Below are 19579 nucleotides of genomic sequence, written 5' to 3'. Positions count from 1 at the left end.
AGTTTCTCCAGCATTGCGTTCTTACTGAAGTGTTAACATTTCTGGTCCACTTTTTATACAAGGTCTAATGAGCGTGTAATGGACTGCTTCTCTCTAGATAGGTGGCACCTGTTCATCTTACATTTCCAACATCTTCAGTTTAGATTGCAGATTTCCAGCATCAGTGGTATTTTGGCATTAAGTGGAAGAGTCTCCATTGGTATCAATGGCTGTCCGTAACTCCTACGATCAGCCAATCTGATGGCCGTGATGAATCCTGGACTGCAATCATCGTGTTCTGCTCATCTGCCACTGACAAAGAGTTGGAGCAGGTACTTTTCCAATGCAAGGTTATTCCCACCACTTTTGTGTGGTAGTAGAGATCTTGGAATAAGCTTGGAAAATGTGCTTGCGATCTGTACTCATTAGCCATTTTGGCTGGATGCGTACTGCTTCAATTCTCCAAGGGCTGACCAAGGCGATAGCAAGAAAGGCAATGTTAGTTAAAAGACAGGCTGCTTTATTGCACAATAGATAAAACATACAGAACCATGAGCAAGATGAGGGTTGTCTGGTATGGTTGATTCTATTTCTGGTACAAAACAGGAAATGCACATGAGTCATCTTTAATCTGAAGTAGGGGAAAAAGAACCATCCATCTTTCCCCAATGTCCAAGGGCTCTGCATAGAGCAGAGGTCCTCTCCATTCACAATCTTCTTGCTGCTCAATGCATGATGGGTGTGTTCTCACTTTCTGAACTTTCATAGAGATTAAGGATCAAATAAATCACTGACAGACACAAGAACAGAAGAGAAAAACATGCAAAGCAACTATTCACTACTCCACATGGAGATAGTCATGCGTGTGCTGCGTTGAAACACAAAAGAGACTGGCAGGCGCAGCTGTAAAATTATGCATGGCAGAACACTAATTCAAAGAGCAAGATGCACATCATTCCATAAACACTGCAGAGGACATATGCACATGGTCTAGGAGAGAACTGACACACAGTCAAGAAAAAGCATGTATTAATATTGGAAGAGGATACTATACATGCTCTCAGACACACACACACACAATCACTCATTAAGAATCTACTCATTCACCCTGAGGCTACACCAGCTCTTGCTTTATACATGCTCTGTGGTGCATTGGCATTAGGTTTACCACACAGTACAGAAATGATCCCACCACCATTTCTTTCTACGTCACTATCAGTTCTCACCACCTTGTACAAGTTCATAATTATTCCCCGTCATTCACATCACAATCAGCTTCCTCGTCCTTTATCCAGCATGCAGCATGCACAAGGGTTCAAATGTCAAACAGAAAAAAATGACGACAGATTTTAAAAACTTTTTTTTTACAATTTGCAAAACATTTTCCAGTTGTAAAACAAGTTCATTCCGCATTTTGTTTTTCCTTACATTAAAGGCCACTGCCATTCAGCACAATGGCACTTTGGTTCAAGGCAATACCTTTATCCACTAATTTTCCCCCGTAACCTGATCTCCCTACCTTCCCCATAGATCCTATCACTCATTTACACCGTACAGACGAAATTGCAATGGTCAATTTACCATCCAGCCTCCACATCTTTTGGACAACCGCAGCATCCAGGGGGGAAATCCACAGTCACGGGAAGAACGTGCAAACTCCACACGCCCAGCAGCAGAGCTCAGCACTGAATTTGGATCTCTGTTAGCCATCCCCCAACCCGATGATTCACAGGCACTCTGACAAATAGAGAAGCACCCAGGTCAGGATAATGTAGAGCTGGCACCTTCACATCCAGTCTTGGCGAGGATGAGGCCAGCAACTGCCATCAGGGATTCATCGTCAATAATACATTGAAACAATAAAGTCTGCAGGTGGGGAGATTGTAGTAAATACACAAAAGTGCAGGAGGAGCTCAGCAAGTCGCACAATATCCATAGCAGGTAGGGATACATGACCAACAGAAATACCTTGTCAAAGAGTTCAGGCCTGAAATGTTATACACCTGCTGAGTTTCTCCACCACTTTTGTGAATTTATCAATAGAAGCTTCTTTAAAAGGTAAAAATATTTTTCCCCAGCAGTTGGAATATACAGCCTATTAACCATCCCATTTTACAACTGGGTGAAATTCATTACCTCAACAATTCTGTATGACCCCGATGTTCCTCAATACCCTCGAATGTTTTAGCATAGACTTTGTATTATCCTATTCTAACAGTGAATAATAATTTTCTTCTAAGAAAACACAGTGTGTAAGAAAACACCATTCAGCATGCTGACTTAGTACTCATCCCTGACTGAGGGAAAAGATAATGACAAGTCACATTCTCAAATGAATCCAGTAAAGCACTGCTGGGGAGAGAGGTGAAGGACTGACCAGAGATGAGGGGACCAGTGATACATTTCCATGTCACAGATGTGGAAGACAGAGGGATTTGCAGAAAGGATATACCCATAATATTCCTCTAGATGGAGGACAGGGAATGGGCCAATGTGCAGGCAAATGGGACTGATTCAGGAAGATCCCTTGGCATGGAGGAGTTAGACTCTCGCTTGTGGGTTTGGGAGGTGCGTCAGAAAATTACTGAGGTTGCCACAGTGTGTTGATGATGGAAGGAAGAAGATGGCGAGCAGACTACTTTGTCCTGGATGGTGCTAGGCTCGAGAATTGTTGGAACTGCACTCATCCAAGTAAAAGGAGAGTATACATATGACTTGCAGATGGAAAGACACTGGGTGCCACAAAGAGAGTCAGTCATTTCAGGAGACCCAGGATTTGGCTGGTTCTCACTCCACTATTTATTGACAAGTTCAGCTGAGGTTCTGGTAGGTGATAGTCCCTAGGAAGTTGACAGTGAACACTCGCTGAAAGCCATGGCACTAACTGCCAAGATAGGAGGTGATTCCCTCTCATTAATGCCTGACACTTGAGTGGAGAAAAAATTGAGTGGAGAAAACATTACTTAACAGTTATCAGTCCACATCTTGCTAAATGCAAGTGTGACCGATTATCCAAGGAACTATGGATAGAACGGAACACTATAAGCAGGAAACATCCCATTTCTGATCAGAAGCTTGAGGGGAGGTCGTGGGTGAAGCAGCTGAAGATGGCCAGATATAGGACAAACTCCCGTAACATTATCAGGGATTCAGACAAGGCTTCATTCTGTCTGACCTTGTACTGGGCATCAGTGAGATGTTTGGTAGGTATATGTTGGCACGGTTTTCTTAATGCCATCAAGTGGAAGAGTTTTTGTTGTTGATTTATTTATTTAATTCATCATGGTAGAAGGTGATTCCAGCCACTAAAACCTGTATCACCCAATCACACCCAAATAACCAATTCCATATATTTTTTGAAGGGTAGGAGAAAACCGGGGAAACTGCCACCAAGAGCAAACTTCTTAGAGAGCGCCGGATTTGAATCTGGGTCACGCCAGCTGCTACGCTAACGGAGAGAGCAGAATGTTGGGAGATTAATCGAGTGGGTTGGATTCCCCATAGTTTCTCTGGATTGCCATCCTGTCACACATCCTCCTCCCAATCCAAAACATATAGTTTCTGCATTCTCAATTCTAATAAAAGATCAGTGATCTAGAATGTTAACTCTGTTCCCCCACCAAAACAATATGAAAGCACACTGCAGCCAGAATAGTCTTTTGGTCCTTTTTTTTGCCAAATCCAATGCTTCCAGCTATTTCTTGAATCCACTTGAGCAAATTTTTTTTTTTTTTAAATTTGGCTGAAGATTAGTTTGTTTCTGTCAGAGAAGGCTGAGCCACTCAGTATTTCAGTAAAATTGGACACAAGAGCTTTACTGTGTGCTGAGCTCTGGATGGAGATGTCAGCAAAGACTCCTCCCATTAGCTTCAAGTTGTCCACCACTCTTCATGACTAGACGTGACAGAACAGCAGCGCTCGGAGATCCTCCATGTTCCAGGGCACACTCTGCATTGGCATACATTTCCTGTGCTGCCCCTCAGTTCAACAGCACTTTTAGACTCTCGCAGTCTCACTTTCTCTAGCTGGTCCTTCAGTGTGATGGCGGGGGATGCACTGAGCCAGGAGGTTGCACATTATTACAAGTAATGGACTTTTCAGATTCTTCCTACACTCTGCAATCTTGATGCAAAATGAGCGAGGTCCGAGTTTACCTGCCTTCCAATACAGGGAGCCAACAGTCAGCACCATGGTTAACCAAAACCCAAGCAAAAATGCCAAGGAACATTACCCCTCAGACTCCATTGTAATGGGTCCCCTGCACTGCACTGACTTTAGCCATTATACAATTTAAAATCATCTGGCACAGGATGAATTACATTGTCCAAACTGAAGTATTAAACTGCAGTTTTTAAAAAATATACAATTTCAAAAATCCTGAGTGGTCGCAAGACACCCCTATCCACCAGTCTCTCCCTGTCCAGTCAGAATGTTACCAGTGAACACACCCTGCTCACCTTAACTTTTCGACTTGGTTCACAGCTTATCCCATTGGTGATGTTGTGCAGCTCCTTGGAAACAACGCACAAGAACTCTGCCTGGTCTTCATTTCCATAGTTGTACGAAGATCCAATGCTCACCAGCTGCAACAGAAGCAGTGAATCTAATGTGCAATATCGAGGATCAAGAGGGTAGAGGATTGAGCAGGAGGAGCACTGAGTCAGAGGGGCAAGGATGTTGGAGGGTCACAACTCCAGGCTTGCAAGACAAAGCAAGGTCTTAAAGGGAGATGGAGGACAAGAGAGAAGAAATTATGCAGACTGAAACCCAAGCAGCTACCGATGGTAGTGGGGGGGGTGCGGTTGAAGGAGCTGAAAACAATCTACAAAGCTTGGGTAAGAGTGGGGAAATGGGACAAATTTGTTTCTGTTGGGTGTCTTAAGAAAGCAGGTTCTACCTCAAGGACCTCCACCACCCAGGCCATTCTGCTACCAGCAGGAAAAAGGTTACAGGAGCCTGAAGACAAGCATTCAGTTTGTCTTTCTTTTTATTGCAGCATTTTATTTATTTTGAAATGTGGTTTGTAGAAATGTTTGCCCCGTGACGCTGCTGCAAAACAACGAATTTTGTGTCATGTTCATGACAATAAATTATGAGTCGCAAGACTCAATAGGTCAATGGCTTCTGAAACATTACAAAATGACAGTTTCTATCAACCTATCTACTTTCATATCCCTTTTATCCCTATCTTTAATCCGCCTCTCTAACATAATGCTGATGCTTCCTCTCATTTATGCAAGAAGTAAATTCCACTGCTTAGTATCTTGGACTTTCTCGCGTTCCTATGGTGAGTCTAGCAATAATGAGATTCCACACCTTTTAAAAGGCCACAATAAAGGGGAAGGAGTCCATGGTTCTAGCAGAGAGTCATGATGCTGGTAGAATTAGAAGGCTCACCTGTTCAAATTTCCAGCCGTCAGACATAGTGGAAACCATCTGCGTCAGCTCTTCCTCCTGACACTGGAGAACTCGGTAAACATGTTTTGTTGGAATCTGCAGACATTTAACAACGTGGTTGGAATTAGTTCCTTCTACAGCAAAGGTATGTAAACGACATTTTGAGCTGGGGCCCTTTGTCAAGGTATGAGCACAAAAAGCAGGCAGGCCGCTGAATCAAATGGTGGGGGTGGCGGGGGGGGCAGGGGAGGAGCACAGTCCCCTAGGCAAGAGGTCATAGGTAGATATGGGTGAAGGGAGAACAGAAAAAAGGTGCAAAGTGAGAGAGGAAGGGTATAGCTCTCTTAACTTCTTACATTTTTTTAAAATGTAGACATACAGCACAGTAACAGGTCATTTCAACCCATGAGTCTATGCCACCCAATTTACACCCCATTAACCAACACCCCTGGTATGTTTTGAAGAGTGAGAGGAAACTAGAACCCTCAGAGAAAACCCACACAGACACAGGAGAACGTACAAAGTCCTTACTGACAGAGCGGGATTCAAACCCCAGGCCAGTCCCAATCGCTGGCGCTGTAAAGAAATTCCACTAACCGCTACACCAACTGTGCCGCCCATGAAAGGTGTTGGGAGCTGGTGGAAAGGAGAGAGGAAGGAATAGGGAAAGTGAGAGAAACTATAGAAGTCGATGTTAATGCCATCTGGTTGAAGAGTGCCCAGGCGGAATATCAGGTGTGGTTCCTCCAATTTGCGGGTGGCCTCGATTTGACAGTTCATGAGACAGACAAGCCGAGCATTTCATCATCTCATCCAAAACGGCTGGCCAATCTTGTTGCCATTAACATCATCTGCTGATTAACTCAACTGGATGGGAAATGGACCAGGGGTGGAACATCAGCCTGCACCAATCTGACTGAGCTCAACCAACATAGCAGCCACTGACACAATACCTGGCCTTAGTTGCTGCCAGACATCTCATAACCACCACCCTGCTTCCATTTCCTCAGTCAGGGGCAAGTTGCATTTCCACTGCGTACAAACAGACGGCTGACATTACATTCATTTATAAGATATGGGCATTGCCTACAAGGCTAGCGCTTACAGTCCATTCCCAATATCCCCTGAGATGGCGCTGGTTAATTCCTGACTTGACCAGAGCAGTAAGCTGCCATCTTAATTCTAACCGAGGAGGAAGATGTCACATAACTGTATGAACAAACAACTTGAAGGACAAGAACAGAAGTAGTAGTCAAAGCTTCCATTGCATTTCCTTACCTGTGTGGGTTTGCAATCTCTCTCTTTGATTTTTTCTTTTACTAATTTAATGAGAGGTGCAATGTTGTAAAACTCAGCTTCTTCGAGAACGCCTGCAACAAAGAAACAAACTATCAGCATGGCATATCCATGTGGTCTGGTGTTACTCTACCCCAATCTTACAAGGTACACACAGATCATCAGATACTTTCCAAAACTAGACCATACATAACCTTATTACACATGGTCTTCATAAGGTTCCAACTTCCTCTGTTGCTACTAGCCAGGGGGAGGTTCTGACCCGACTAACCCAATGCCAAAATACAACATTCGCCTAGAAGTAGAACATTGGACACAAAGCAAGGCTTTGAGGCAAACTTGGTAAAATCTCAGATACAGAATTAATTCCAAGTTGAAGATTCAAATCACCAAACCTAAAGCAACTAAAATCTTTATCGACTTGCACATTTTAGTGGAAGGAGATCCGAGGTGAAAGTTGTACAGATGGGAATGCAAGGCCGTGTAGAGGTTTGAAAGATGAGAATTTTAAATTCTCTGCGATATTAAATGATCCAAAATAAGCCACAAGGGCAACACGCACACAATTAATTCTTCAAATCTAACAGCAATCATCCTGTCCTGCCAACTGCCACAAGATTCGGTAACAGCTGCTCCGCCATCAGAGTCCTGAACGACAAACTCAATCAGGGACTCATACAAGGACTCTTTTGCATTTTATTGTTTTTTTTTCCTCTCTGCGGTGCATAGTTTGTTTACATTTCTTTATTTATTTGCTTGCATACGTTGAGTACAGGTTTTTTTTGTACTACCAATGAGTGGCAATTCTGTCTCACCCGCAGGAACAAGAATCTCAGAGTTGTATATGATGTCATGATGTACTATGACAATAAATCTGATCCAAGGGAAATGAGTCTGACTGGCCTCAACTGGGAGCCTACCAACTGTAATGTGCATTATAATGACAGGGATACCTTGTATAACACAGTTAAAACTTTCCAAAAAAATTCAGTATTGTGGAAAACCGCACTATTCAGAGCATTATTACAATGAATTTTAATGTAATACATTCCAATCCTATAATTATTTATTCTTTTACCTAGAACTCTTATGCAAATGCGTGCATAAAATATTTAAAACTGAAAAATGACAAAGATCTTTATTGGCAATAAGTGAACATTGCACACCCTTGCCTGTCTCCAGCAAACTCAGCCTGCAACGCTCATCGTGCGCGATCCACGATGGATCCTCGGTGGGGGTGAAGGCAGTCTCAGGGCTGCGGAGACAGAGTCAGGTGATCGTCAGGCTCTGTTTGAATCGACACTTGCCTGAGGTTTAGAGAGGACATCACAGTGACAGCTCGGGTGACAGGCCGGGATGGGGAACGACTACGTTATATCAAAACCTGCGCTGTTCAATACCGTGTTATAGAAGGTATCCCTGAACTCGGTGTTGCCTCTTTTACCTTGGCGAGACCAAATGAGGAATCCGCTCTGTCTTGGGTCTAAGTTCAAGCTTCCTGCAGCCAACCATTTCAACTCCCCCAATCATTCCTATAAATGATATGCCTGTCCTCAGGCTCATCTAGTCAGTGAGGACAAATTTAAACAAGGAACAACAATTATTGCTCCTGGACATTCTTACTACGAGCATGAACAGATCTTTCCTATTTTAGGAGATTCTCATACCCCATTTGGTTTAACGGTTTCCATTTCTTCTCTACTTATTCCTACAGTTACATTTTTTGTTTTCTCCTCTAACTTTTCTTCTGCCCCCGCCCCCGCCCTTCCTAGTGATCACTCCCTCTACCACTTGGCTCCTCCCCCAGATCCTTTCCTCCTTTATGTACATATCACCCCTTTTTTTTCCCCCGTCATCTCGATAAAGGGTCCAGACCCGAAACAATGACCACCATATCTATCCATGGATACTGTCTGACCTGCTGAATTCCTCCTGCAATTCTTTGTTTGCTCAACCTGGCACCTGGTTAGTCTTCTGTTGCAGTGACAATATTATTATATTGGAGCAGTAAGTTTCTCTGTACTCAGTTACATTCCTGAAATTATTTCAAAGCAGTGGTTTCACCAAAATTATCACCATGACTTTGAAAGATAAATTAGGAAAGCCTTACATCGTGCAATTAATTAATTCAACATGGCTATATTAGAGATTATTCTACTTCAGATCGAAACTGGGCAGCCCCAAGTAATTTTTAGGAAGTAACAAGAGAGAAGAAAGGATTTTGAGAACCTTAATGGCAGCTAAAATTAGTCAAGTTTATGGTCATCTGATTGTACAAGCGCAACCCAACAGTATCTGGTCCTCGGTGCAAAACATCCAGACACATAACCAGGCATAATACAGATACAGACAAATGATATATATGCAGGACAAGTATTCATAGGTACAAATAAATAAATACTGCTTTGTGAATATGAGAGTCTTGGTTAGACAGTGTGAGCAGTTTATTTGGTCGTTCAGCATCCTCGCTGCCCATGGGAAGAAGCTGTTCCACAGCCTGGTGGTGCTGGCTCTGATCCTCCTGTATCTCTTTCCAAACGGGAGAAGCTGAAAGATGCTGTGTGCAGGGTGGAAGAGGTCCTCAGTGATTTTGCACACCCTCTTTAGATAACAATACCAGTAGATCATGTCGATGGAAAGACTGGGGGTGTTGGTGGTAGAGAGGCTCCAGTGATTTTCTCTGTCAATCTTATGGTCTAATGTGGATTGACCACGAATCCATTTCTCAGCAGCGACCATGCCTCACTGTGATGCTCGCTGCCAGATAGAGCTCCTGTAGAAGGCTGACATAATGGTGGCCGGTAATGGTTGCCCACTTCAGGAAGTGTATTTAAGAAGTCAAATAAATAAAAGGCTAATGCAACTCTCAGCCTCAAAAAGCAATGATATTAATTCAACTAGAAATGTTATCCTAAAGCAGTAAATTTTTGCTATTCAAGGATACGATGGGCAAACAGAACCAGGGGGCAGAGATCTTTCATCATATGGCGCCACAGCCGATTCCTGTGAAACTAAATAACTTACCTTCCTCTGCCAGTTCCTTGTTGATGACAAGTTTGCCATGTCGGAGATAATTCAATATTGGCCCAAAATACGTGGGATCCCGGTCAATCAGGTATGCCCCTGTCTCATCCTGGGGAACAAAGACAATGGATTATTATTGTCAAATTCGCAACCTAACCAAACCGCATGAATCAGCCATGCCGTAGTAATAAATACAAATATGGTTCAGTGGTGGAAGGTTGTCTTAGATGCCTGCAACATATGCAAAGGTCCTCAACAAATGCAACGCAGTTACTTGCTATATTTACCACAACGACACCAATACCTGCAGATGACAATATCATGCAATGTGCATTTTTTTGAACAACAATTGACACACAAGAGTTCTAGCACAACACACAGACCACGTTTTCACAGTTCATTTCCATTAAACATACACCAAATCGAAAGGCACCACCCCATCCCACAGCAACACACAATCTCATGACAGCAGAGAGAAACGGGACTATTTGATACACCCAACAAAAGCCTCACAACAGCAGTGGTCCAAATGGAATCTAACAACAAGGAAGGAAACTATTTAAGTACAAGCGTATCATGCAATCTCGTCAGCTTGATTTCTTTCTTAAAACAGAGATGTGGTGCAGTTCAAACACTTGAGCCCTTTTTACACAGCCACTTCAAGGCAGGAATATTACACCTTTATTGTGCCATGCTGTTCTGTGTAAAAGGTATGAGGACAGAATAGGGGGGGGGTCATTGTAGTCCTGCCTTTAAGCTAGCAGCAGAGGTCACCACAGCGCCAAATCGACATCTGTGTAAAAAGGGTGAGCCGGCAGGCCAGGAAGGTATGTTATACATCACATTAGATGCTGATGCAATTGTGTTACAAGTCATGCCTCTTTTGCTTCCGGAATGCCGGCTTGCTGTGTAAAATGATACACTGGGGTAGTATTATGCCAGCGTTTGGTTCAGTGTAAACAAGCAAAGTCGGCTTAATGACAGGCCTTCTTTACTGCTGTATTGCAGGATCTCTGTGTAAAAAGGGCTTTAGTCAACATATGAACAGCTTACAGAAGTAATTTCATAGGCTCGAGCAGTACGATGGTTCTTTTCTGAGGATTTCCTGGGAATGCCTGGTTCCTGGCTTGCAGATATGTGATCATTGTGTATGTGTGAGCACTGTGGTCTGGAGAAATGCTGTTTCATCTGGTTGTACTTGTTGTATGATAAACTTGAACTTGAACTGCACTCATCAGGATGTTTACCAGGATGGCCAGTCCTTTGGGCAAACAGCTTTATTTGCTTAACATGCAACAAATGCTTATTGTGAGCAGAGCCTAAAGGCTGGAATCATTTAGCTCTCTGCTCTTCCAACAGATCTCTCCAATTAACCCCATTTCCCCTTTGCCCATTGCAATCTTGTGTGGCGTGCCTCCACTCACACCTCATCACATTGAACTACTCGCAAAACCTTGTGCCACCTGCACAATATTCATCTACCTCAACTCCAGCACAAGATGAAAATGCAAAGCTGGATAAACTCAGCAGATTAGATAGTGTACTTTACATAGCAAAGATAAAATTACACAACTAATGTCTCGGGCTTGAGTCCTTCATCAAGGTATGAGCAAAATGTAGCCAGGCGCTCGAACTGCCTGCATTTTGCTCTTCACATTGATGAAGGGCTCAAGCCCGAAATGTTGGTTATCTATCTTTATCTTTGGTACACAAAGTACACCATCTAACCCACTGAGTTTCTCAAGCATTGTGTTTTAACTTCAATCAAGGTGTCTGCAGACTTTCGTCTTTTATTCCAACACAAGATCCCCAGATCAAATCTGTCAAAGGGACACACATTTTTCCAGAAAAAAAAAGAACCAATACAGATATTTTATACTCACAGGCAGAGTACTAACTTTAAAAATGAACAGCTAGACTTGGTCCTATTGCCTTATATCCAAAGCTTGAGATTTAACCTTGAGCTGATACATTAGTCAATGGGTGAAGCTGTGTATTGTTGGAACCCATAGCACCAAGTATTAAAGTTAGCCAGTGCTGTGAATAAAGAATACAGCAGAGAACCGCAGAACCTCAACTGCAGTAATGCTAGCGGGAGTGGAGGTGCAAGTAAGAGTTCAGTAACACTTCCTCTGTACCGAGCACCCACTCAGCTTACACTGGTTTCAGACGTGATTTATATAGTAACTGGGACCAATGTCAACGTGCAGTTCTAGGAGCTTCTTGGTTCAAGGTGCTTACTAATTGGCATGAAAGTAACTGACTAATTGGCAATTCAATATTTTTGCTTCTGTCTGCTTTTTTTTGATTAACCATGTTCATCAAGAAACTCTCTTCCTGTCACAATTAAATATTGTCAGCTGCAGTCTGATAATTTTGAAGACTCCTATTGTTTGAATGTCTTTTAATTATGGTGTTACATATCTTGCAGCTTCGTGACTTATGCGACTTCTTTCCTTATCAACAGAAAATATACCTTCTAGATTTCTCAAACGATAACTTTCTAGTCAGCCATTTTACTCAACAGCCCTGACTAAGCTCGTTAGTAAAGTATTAACACTTTGTTTTCTTCAGCAAGAACCCCACAATTCTCGACACAAGGCCCTATCCAATTCTTCAGGTGGACGTCGATGATTCTGCACCAGGATTTCCAAGTCCCTGCCAACTCTCAACTTCTATTAACAATAGCCAGTTAACTAGTCACCCAGAGAAACACAAGAATTACAAAGGCTGGAATCTTGAGCTAACAAAGAAAAACTGGAGGGACTCAGTCAGTCAAGGAGGTGATTATTTTGGATCAGGACCCTTTATTGAGACATAGTGGGAAGGGGAGATACCAAGTTGAGCAGAGGGAAAAGGAGAGGGGCAAAGAGGTGAAAGGGAACTGGACAGAAGATGGGAGAGGCAGGTTGGAGACACCACTGGGAAAGGAGAGGGAGTGGGGAAGATTAGAGACAAAAATGGGTACAGGAGCAGGTAAAGGAGAGATGTAAGCAATGGAACTGGATGCCAAAAGAACTATAAATTTTCAGACACCCAGCAGGCCTAAAGTACATACTACAAAGCGATTCCAACAAGCATTTGTAAACGAGATAAAATATTCTGCAGAACTGAAGGATAATAGACATGAAGCAATAGCTCCCTATGGTTACTGTTTGACCCACATTTTTGTCACGTTCCCACTTTTCCTTTTATTTCACGGTATTCTGTTCCTTGGGGCGGCACTGTTAGCGCAACACAGTTGCAGTACCAGCAACCCAGGTTCAAATCCAGCAGTCTGTAAGGACTTTCCATGTTCTCCCCATGTCTATGTGGGTTTCCTCCGGTTTCTCATTTCCTCCCACCATTCAAAAAATATATACTGGGGTTGTACGTCAATTGGGTGGCACAGGCTCATGGGCTGAAAGGGCTTGTATGTCTATCTATCCAAACCCTCAGTCTGCTTTGTGATTCCTTGCAGATCTAAAGAGCTATCTAGAACTGCCGACTGGATGGCATCCTTGAAACCAGAAAGAGCCCAACTGCATTAGAAAACCTAAATCATTCCTGATTCTGCATAAAAGAATGATCCAAGTAATCTGATGGCGCTGGAATCCGCCATTCTCTTTTATGAGACATTGCTTCTTCTTGCAAAAGCTTTTATTGTCTTGTGAGACAACACTAACCCCCCACCCCCCCCCCACAGCTGTTTCTAAATGATGTGCAGCTTTCCATTTCTGCAAAATAAACACAGTAGTCCTCTAAAACGACAGGGGACTCCGCTGCAGGGCTGACCTTTCCAAGCCAAGCAAGCGACAGATTAGAAAATGCAGAGTGGAGCATGGCTCTTGATCTGTCTCACTTCCACAGAAACTGCCTAGCCTAAGCTTTGCCAATACTTAGTTTCCATTGCAAGGTTTACACTTGAATCTCACAAATTGTGTGGATGTAGCTCTCTGAAAGCGAATGTCACTCTCAGAATGAACGGATGAAACATTCGATGAGGATTCATCAATTATATTCCTAAGCAGAATTACCTGGGAATGGAAAAAAAATGCAATGAATGATTTCAAAATGTCAGACACACAAATGGGGGTTGGAAGCCTAAGAGAGCATTGTGGGTAGAGGTGTCTGCAGTCTTTCAGGTCAAATGATTGAGGTAGAAAAATATTGTGGCAATTATTTGAAATGAAAGATGGGTGCTACCCGGTGGATGTGAACACCTATCTTGCCAAACGTACTAGTATGATCTTACCACGCGGTTTGTGGGGAAACTGTTGTGCACGTAATGGCTGCCGTATTTCACACTGCAAGAACATTTTGCAAGTTACTAACTATGGAAGTTTGTGGATGCTGTAGAGAAGGCGCAGAATCAGAATTTATTGACATGATCGTGTCACAAAATGTTGTTTTGTAGCAGCACCACAGTCCAAACGTTTCTATAAACCACATTTAAACATAAATAGTGTACGAAAAAGACAAAGTAAGGCTGTGCAGAGGAGATTTACAAGGATGCTGCCTGGATTGGAGACCCTATAAACCACATTTAAACATAAATAGTGTACGAAAAAGACAAAGTAAGGCTGTGCAGAGGAGATTTACAAGGATGCTGCCTGGATTGGAGACCATGCCTTGTGAGGATAGGTTGCGAGAACTTGGTCTTTTCCCTTTGGGGAGCAATGGAGCTAAACGTGGACAAGATGATGAGGCACTGGTCGTGTGGATGGCCAGAGGCTTTTACCCATGGGGGGAATGCAAGAGGAAGGCTGTTCACACAGAGAGTGGTGGGTGCATTGGAATGCACTGCTTGCTGCCAATGGTAGTGGACAGATACCAAAGGATCCTTTAAGAGATTACTAGGTACGTGGAACTGAGAAAAAAATGGAAGGTTATGCAGCCAGGAAATTCTAGGGAGTTTGTAGAGTAGGTTATTAGGTTGGGACAACATTGTGGGCTGAAGGATCTATACCAGAGGTTCCCAACCATTTTCTTTCCACTCACATACCTTATGCCATAAGTGCTCTGTGATTAGTAAGAGATTACTCAAGATGGTTTTTGGGTGGAAAGAAAAAGGTTGAAAACCATTGTTTTAATCGTCCCTAATTGACTCGTTATGTGCAAGGTTTCAGAACTCCAAAGGAAATGGGGCCATGACAATTTTTCTCAAGCAAAATATTTCAGTAGCAATTGGGTCGAAAGCAGTGATTCTCAACCTTCCCTTCCCACTCACATCCCACCTTAAACAATCCTTTACTAATCACAGAGCACCGATGGCAAAGGGATTACTTAAAGTGGGATGTGAGTGGAAAGCAAAAGGTTGGGAACCACTGATCTATACTGTAGATTTTTAAGTGCAAGGCTTTATTGACTATTGATACTGGCCCCACTGATTCAATGTTAAGCAGTGTTCCAAGACGCATGCAATCACTCTCGTCCAGATTGGGATGCCCTAAAAGACAAAACTCGGTCCCTCTCAAACAATCACTACAGCTGTACACAACACCCACATTTCTCACCCTGACCTTATTCATCCCTCAACAAACACAGTTCATGTACCCCACCACTCCCATCCCACACCCCCTTTACTCTCTTGCCCCCTCACACCCCCACAACCCATTGCCCCTCACCCACATCTCCCCCCAACCTCCACAGTAACTCCTCACTCCCCCTCCCCATTGCACCATCCCTCACACACCGCCTCTATCCCTCCCATGCACCCCACATACCCTTTCCTCCCCCTCCCCTACACACCCTCCCTATACATACCCAATTTTTCCCCATGCTCCCCCTCCTCTCTGCGCACCTCCTCCCCACCTCCTCCTTCCCCGGCCCCCCTCCCCACCTCCTCCTTCCCCGGCCCCCCTCCCCACCTCCTCCTTCCCCGGCCCCCCTCCCCACCTCCTCCTTCCCCGGCCCCCCTCCCCACCTCCTCCTTCCCCGGCCCCCCTCCCCACCTCCTCCTTCCCCGGCCCCCCTCCCCACCTCCTCCTTCCCCGGCCCCCCTCCCCACCTCCTCCTTCCCCGGCCCCCCTCCCCACCTCCTCCTTCCCCGGCCCCCCTCCCCACCTCCTCCTTCCCCGGCCCCCCTCCCCACCTCCTCCTTCCCCGGCCCCCCTCCCCACCTCCTCCTTCCCCGGCCCCCCTCCCCACCTCCTCCTTCCCCGGCCCCCCTCCCCACCTCCTCCTTCCCCGGCCCCCCTCCCCACCTCCTCCTTCCCCGGCCCACCCGAGCCCCGCTCACCCGGTCGGACAGCAGCTCGCCCTCCTCCTGGCACAACCGGTACAGGAAGGACTTCTCCTCGCGGCACAGGGTCTGCCGAGTAGTGAGGAAGTGCGTACCCCCAACGTTGAGCCGAACCCACTTGTTATTCGGCTCCCTCCCCTCCGCCATCTTCAGCTGCCATCCGCCGCCTCCCCTCGCAGCCCTGACGTAGCCCCGCCTCCTCGCGCAGCGCTGACGTGGGCCCGCCGCCTCCCTCGCAGCCCTGACGTGGCCCCGCCTCCTCGCGCAGCGCTGACGTGGGCCCGCCGCCTCCCTCGCAGCCCTGACGTGGCCCCGCCTCCTCGCGCAGCGCTGACGTGGGCCCGCCAAGTCCAGAGCCCGCTGGGGGATGTAGTTATGGAGGGGATTGCTGGGAAGTGTAGTCTGAGGTGATGTCAGACCCGGCTGGATAGAGAGAGACCACTGGTTAGCCACAGAAAGGCTGGACACATTACAGTTTGCCAAGATGCATTGAGCAGAGCCTGCAGAATTCTGGAAAAGGGTCTTGTGTGCTCAGATGGGACCAAGATGAACCAAGTGATGGCCAGAGCAAGGTGTGGAGACGTCAAGGAACTGCTCAAGATCCAAAGCGTAGCCCCTTTGCTGTGGTTTTCATTGCGCAGCGGAGCCTCTGTATTTCTGTTCATGAAGTCTTCTGCGCACAGCAGTCATTGACCTGCCTCCTGAGAGTGTCTCTGATCTGTCCATCAAATGTTTGGATATTTTTCTTCATTATGATGAGAATTCTTCTGGCCTCAGCAGTGGGGTCTTCCTGGGTGGGCCCCTTTGCGATTACTGAGCTCACCAGTACCCTCCTTTATTTTTTTGACACTTTTATTTTTTCATTTGCATCAATACTTACATATAATTCGCCATCCTATAACACAATGTAATAAAAACGATATATAATTTTTTTTATTTTTATTCCCCCACCCCAGAGAGAAAAAAATGCCTTAATTTATTATCATTCACTCTTCATACATTCCTAACATATTATTCTATCCTGTACATATTAGATCACAAGATAAAGGAACAGAAGCAGGTCACTAGGCCCATCGAGTCTGTTTTGTGAATCTACATTAATTGGGAGGAGTTGGCAATGTGGATGGACTCTTGCTGACAAAATCAATATATCATATATTAATCATATAAAAATTCTCAGGTTGATTCCTTAAATTATAAATAGTCTTTTCCAAGGTTATACAATTTTGAATTTCCGTACACCATCTATCCAACCTGAAAATTATCTGACTTCCATGTTACTGCCGTACATTTCCATGGCACCACTATGGCTACACTGAAAAATTTTCATTGGTATTTGTCAAACTTCAATTTAGTATCAGTGTCATATAAATCACCAAGCAAAAATATTCTGGGATCTTTTGGTATCTTCATAATTCCTTCCTCTTAATTGTCTGGTCTTCACCAATAAAGAGAAAATTAAATAAAAGTCCGGATGGGAAAATACTTCTACTAAGACGTGTGGAAGTAATTTATAAAAGGTTGCCAAGTCTCTTCAAATTTAACAGAAGTATCAAATGTACGACTCCTAACTTTCTCTAAACTTAAACATGACATAATTTGAGAGAGCCACTGAACCACACTGTCACTGAATTAGAATCTTTCCATTTAAATAAGATCGCTCTTCCAGCCAACAATGTGGAAAAGGCTACAACTCAATATGTGGAAGTATAATTCCAAAAAAAGCGGTCAACTTTCATATCTTTTACCTCTATTTTCCGTGGAAAAAAAACATACACACAAATGCTGGAGAAACTCAGCAGGTCAAACAGTGCCTCTAAGTAGCAAAGGTAAAGATACATCACCAACGTTTCGAGCTCGAGGTGTGGGGGAACATGAGAGATGCCCGAAAAAAAAGGGGAGAGAGGGGATGGTGAGGACTGCAGGAAGTGGGGGTGGGGGAGGATTCTAGTCTAGGTGGAGAGAGAAAGTTAGTAGGAACTGGAATGACTAAGTTAAGGTGGGGGGGGGGGGGGGAAGAGGCAAGCTGATTAGTGGAATGCAGTGAACTCAATGTTCGTGCCCTGGGGTTGGAGGGGGCCCAGACGAAAATGAGGGGTTGATCCTCCAATCTGCGGGTGGTCAGGGTGGGGTAGTGTGAAAGGCCATGGACAGACATGCGAGCTTGAGAGGAGGACTCAGAATTGAAATAACAGACATGTGAGCTTGAGCCCGAAACGTTGGTGAGGCTTTGCTACATAAAGGCACTGTTTGACCTGCTGAATTTCTCCAGCATTTGTGTGTTTTTCATTTAACCATGGTGTCAACAGAATCCTGTGTTTTACCTCTTTATTTTCCGTGACTTTTTTGCTGGTTGCTGGAGGCTGCCGGTTGTTTGAATTCCAGATGACAGGGATTTTACTGCACTTCTAATAATCTAAACTTCACAACTTTCTGTAGTACAGAATACAAGAGAGTTACCACACTGAAATTCTACGCACCCCATCACCTAGTATCGCCTTGTACAAGATTTTTCCACTGGAGAAAACGATGTTAGATACTACACACAGTCACATGAACATTAATGGAGAGAGGTTTGAAAACAAGTTGGTGCCTTGCTTAGTCAGATTGGGTTTCAGTAGCTGAACAGACTCAATTGGTGCAAAAGATATCTCTGTACTGCAAACAGACGGCATGGAGTTGCAAATGAAAATGATTGTACAAAACTCCTCTCCACCTCGTGGAAGGAAGGTGCGTAATGTGGTGGTTTGCAGAACCAAGAAGTGGTTGCTTGCAATTGAGGTCGAAATCTGAAAGGTTCACGTAGAATCAAACCAGCTTTGCTGTGGAGGAGCGGTGCCGATCCTCGATCCAGATTCTGGGGTAAGATCCGAACCTCACTCTCCTGATGAATGAAGGGCTCAGACTTCTCTTGAGCCAATTCCCTTTAATCGTTACACTGGACTGTGGGCGGTCCATCACCCTACCCACCTACCCACCCCGGTAGGGAATCCAGAAGTACCCGAACATATAATTACATCGGTTTGTATATCCCAGTGCAATCTGACTTGACCAATCCAAAACAGTCTTCTCCCATGTGACAAGAATTACCCAATCAACATTAAGCTACGCACTATTCATCTGCAAATTGTATCATTATGTCAACCAATCACGTAATCAGGATCCCCCTTTCCTCAGGTATTGTTCTTGTATGTCACCTGAATGAGGAATCTCCAGGCTAGAGGAAAACTGATGAGCTGGGCAGAGTTTGCCCAGTAACAAGCATCAAAATAAACATTCCTGATTACACGGGGTCTTACTTCTCCACTACTGGTGCCAGACCAAGTGTGATAGCTGAGTCCCTCGATCATGAGATTGTGTCTGAGTCAGATCCTGCGGAGATCCCTGGGCATCTACCACCATATCCAAGGGAGTCTGATAAAGAAACAGAACCACCACTAGTTCCAAATCCAGAATCAAACGGTGATTAACCAAAAAACTAAAATCAGGCGTATTTTTTTCTTATTCCTGACGAAGGGTCCAGGAATTGAGTTACCTTTGAGTGACCTGCTGAGTTTCTCCAGCGCTTTTGTGCACTGCCCCGCATGTCTGACCACGCAAATGGCTGTCTGTCCCGCAAATCTGCTCAGCGACCCGCAGTCTCTGCCTCCACCCGTCTCT

The 19579-nt window shown here is 44.6% G+C and overlaps 1 protein-coding gene across 8 annotated transcripts in view; it reads right to left on the bottom strand.

Moving 5' to 3' along the window:
* Nucleotides 1–16115, bottom strand: part of LOC138748214 (BTB/POZ domain-containing protein KCTD5-like) — a 139924-nt gene extending 123809 nt beyond the window's left edge. For 5 of the 8 annotated variants that reach the window (XM_069908019.1, XM_069908023.1, XM_069908020.1 and 2 more), the window contains exons 1-5: nucleotides 15917–16115; nucleotides 9697–9805; nucleotides 6655–6746; nucleotides 5377–5472; nucleotides 4437–4562 (exon numbers count right to left, since the gene is read on the bottom strand). In XM_069908019.1, coding sequence (XP_069764120.1) covers nucleotides 4437–4562; nucleotides 5377–5472; nucleotides 6655–6746; nucleotides 9697–9805; nucleotides 15917–16066 — 573 coding nt within the window. In that variant the 5' untranslated portion in view covers nucleotides 16067–16115. Of the gene's footprint in view, nucleotides 1–482; nucleotides 1717–3631; nucleotides 4138–4436; nucleotides 4563–5376; nucleotides 5473–6654; nucleotides 6747–9696; nucleotides 9806–15916 lie in introns of those variants that run through there. The other 3 variants (XM_069908016.1, XM_069908017.1, XM_069908021.1) reach the window with 3 other exon arrangements.
* Between the last annotated feature and the right edge of the window lie 3464 nt (nucleotides 16116–19579).

The sequence above is a fragment of the Narcine bancroftii genome, chromosome 13, assembly GCF_036971445.1.
Source record: "Narcine bancroftii isolate sNarBan1 chromosome 13, sNarBan1.hap1, whole genome shotgun sequence".
Classification (NCBI taxonomy): Eukaryota; Metazoa; Chordata; class Chondrichthyes; order Torpediniformes; family Narcinidae; genus Narcine; species Narcine bancroftii.
Note: the sequence above shows the minus strand (reverse complement) of the source record. Positions and strands in the feature narration are given on the sequence as shown.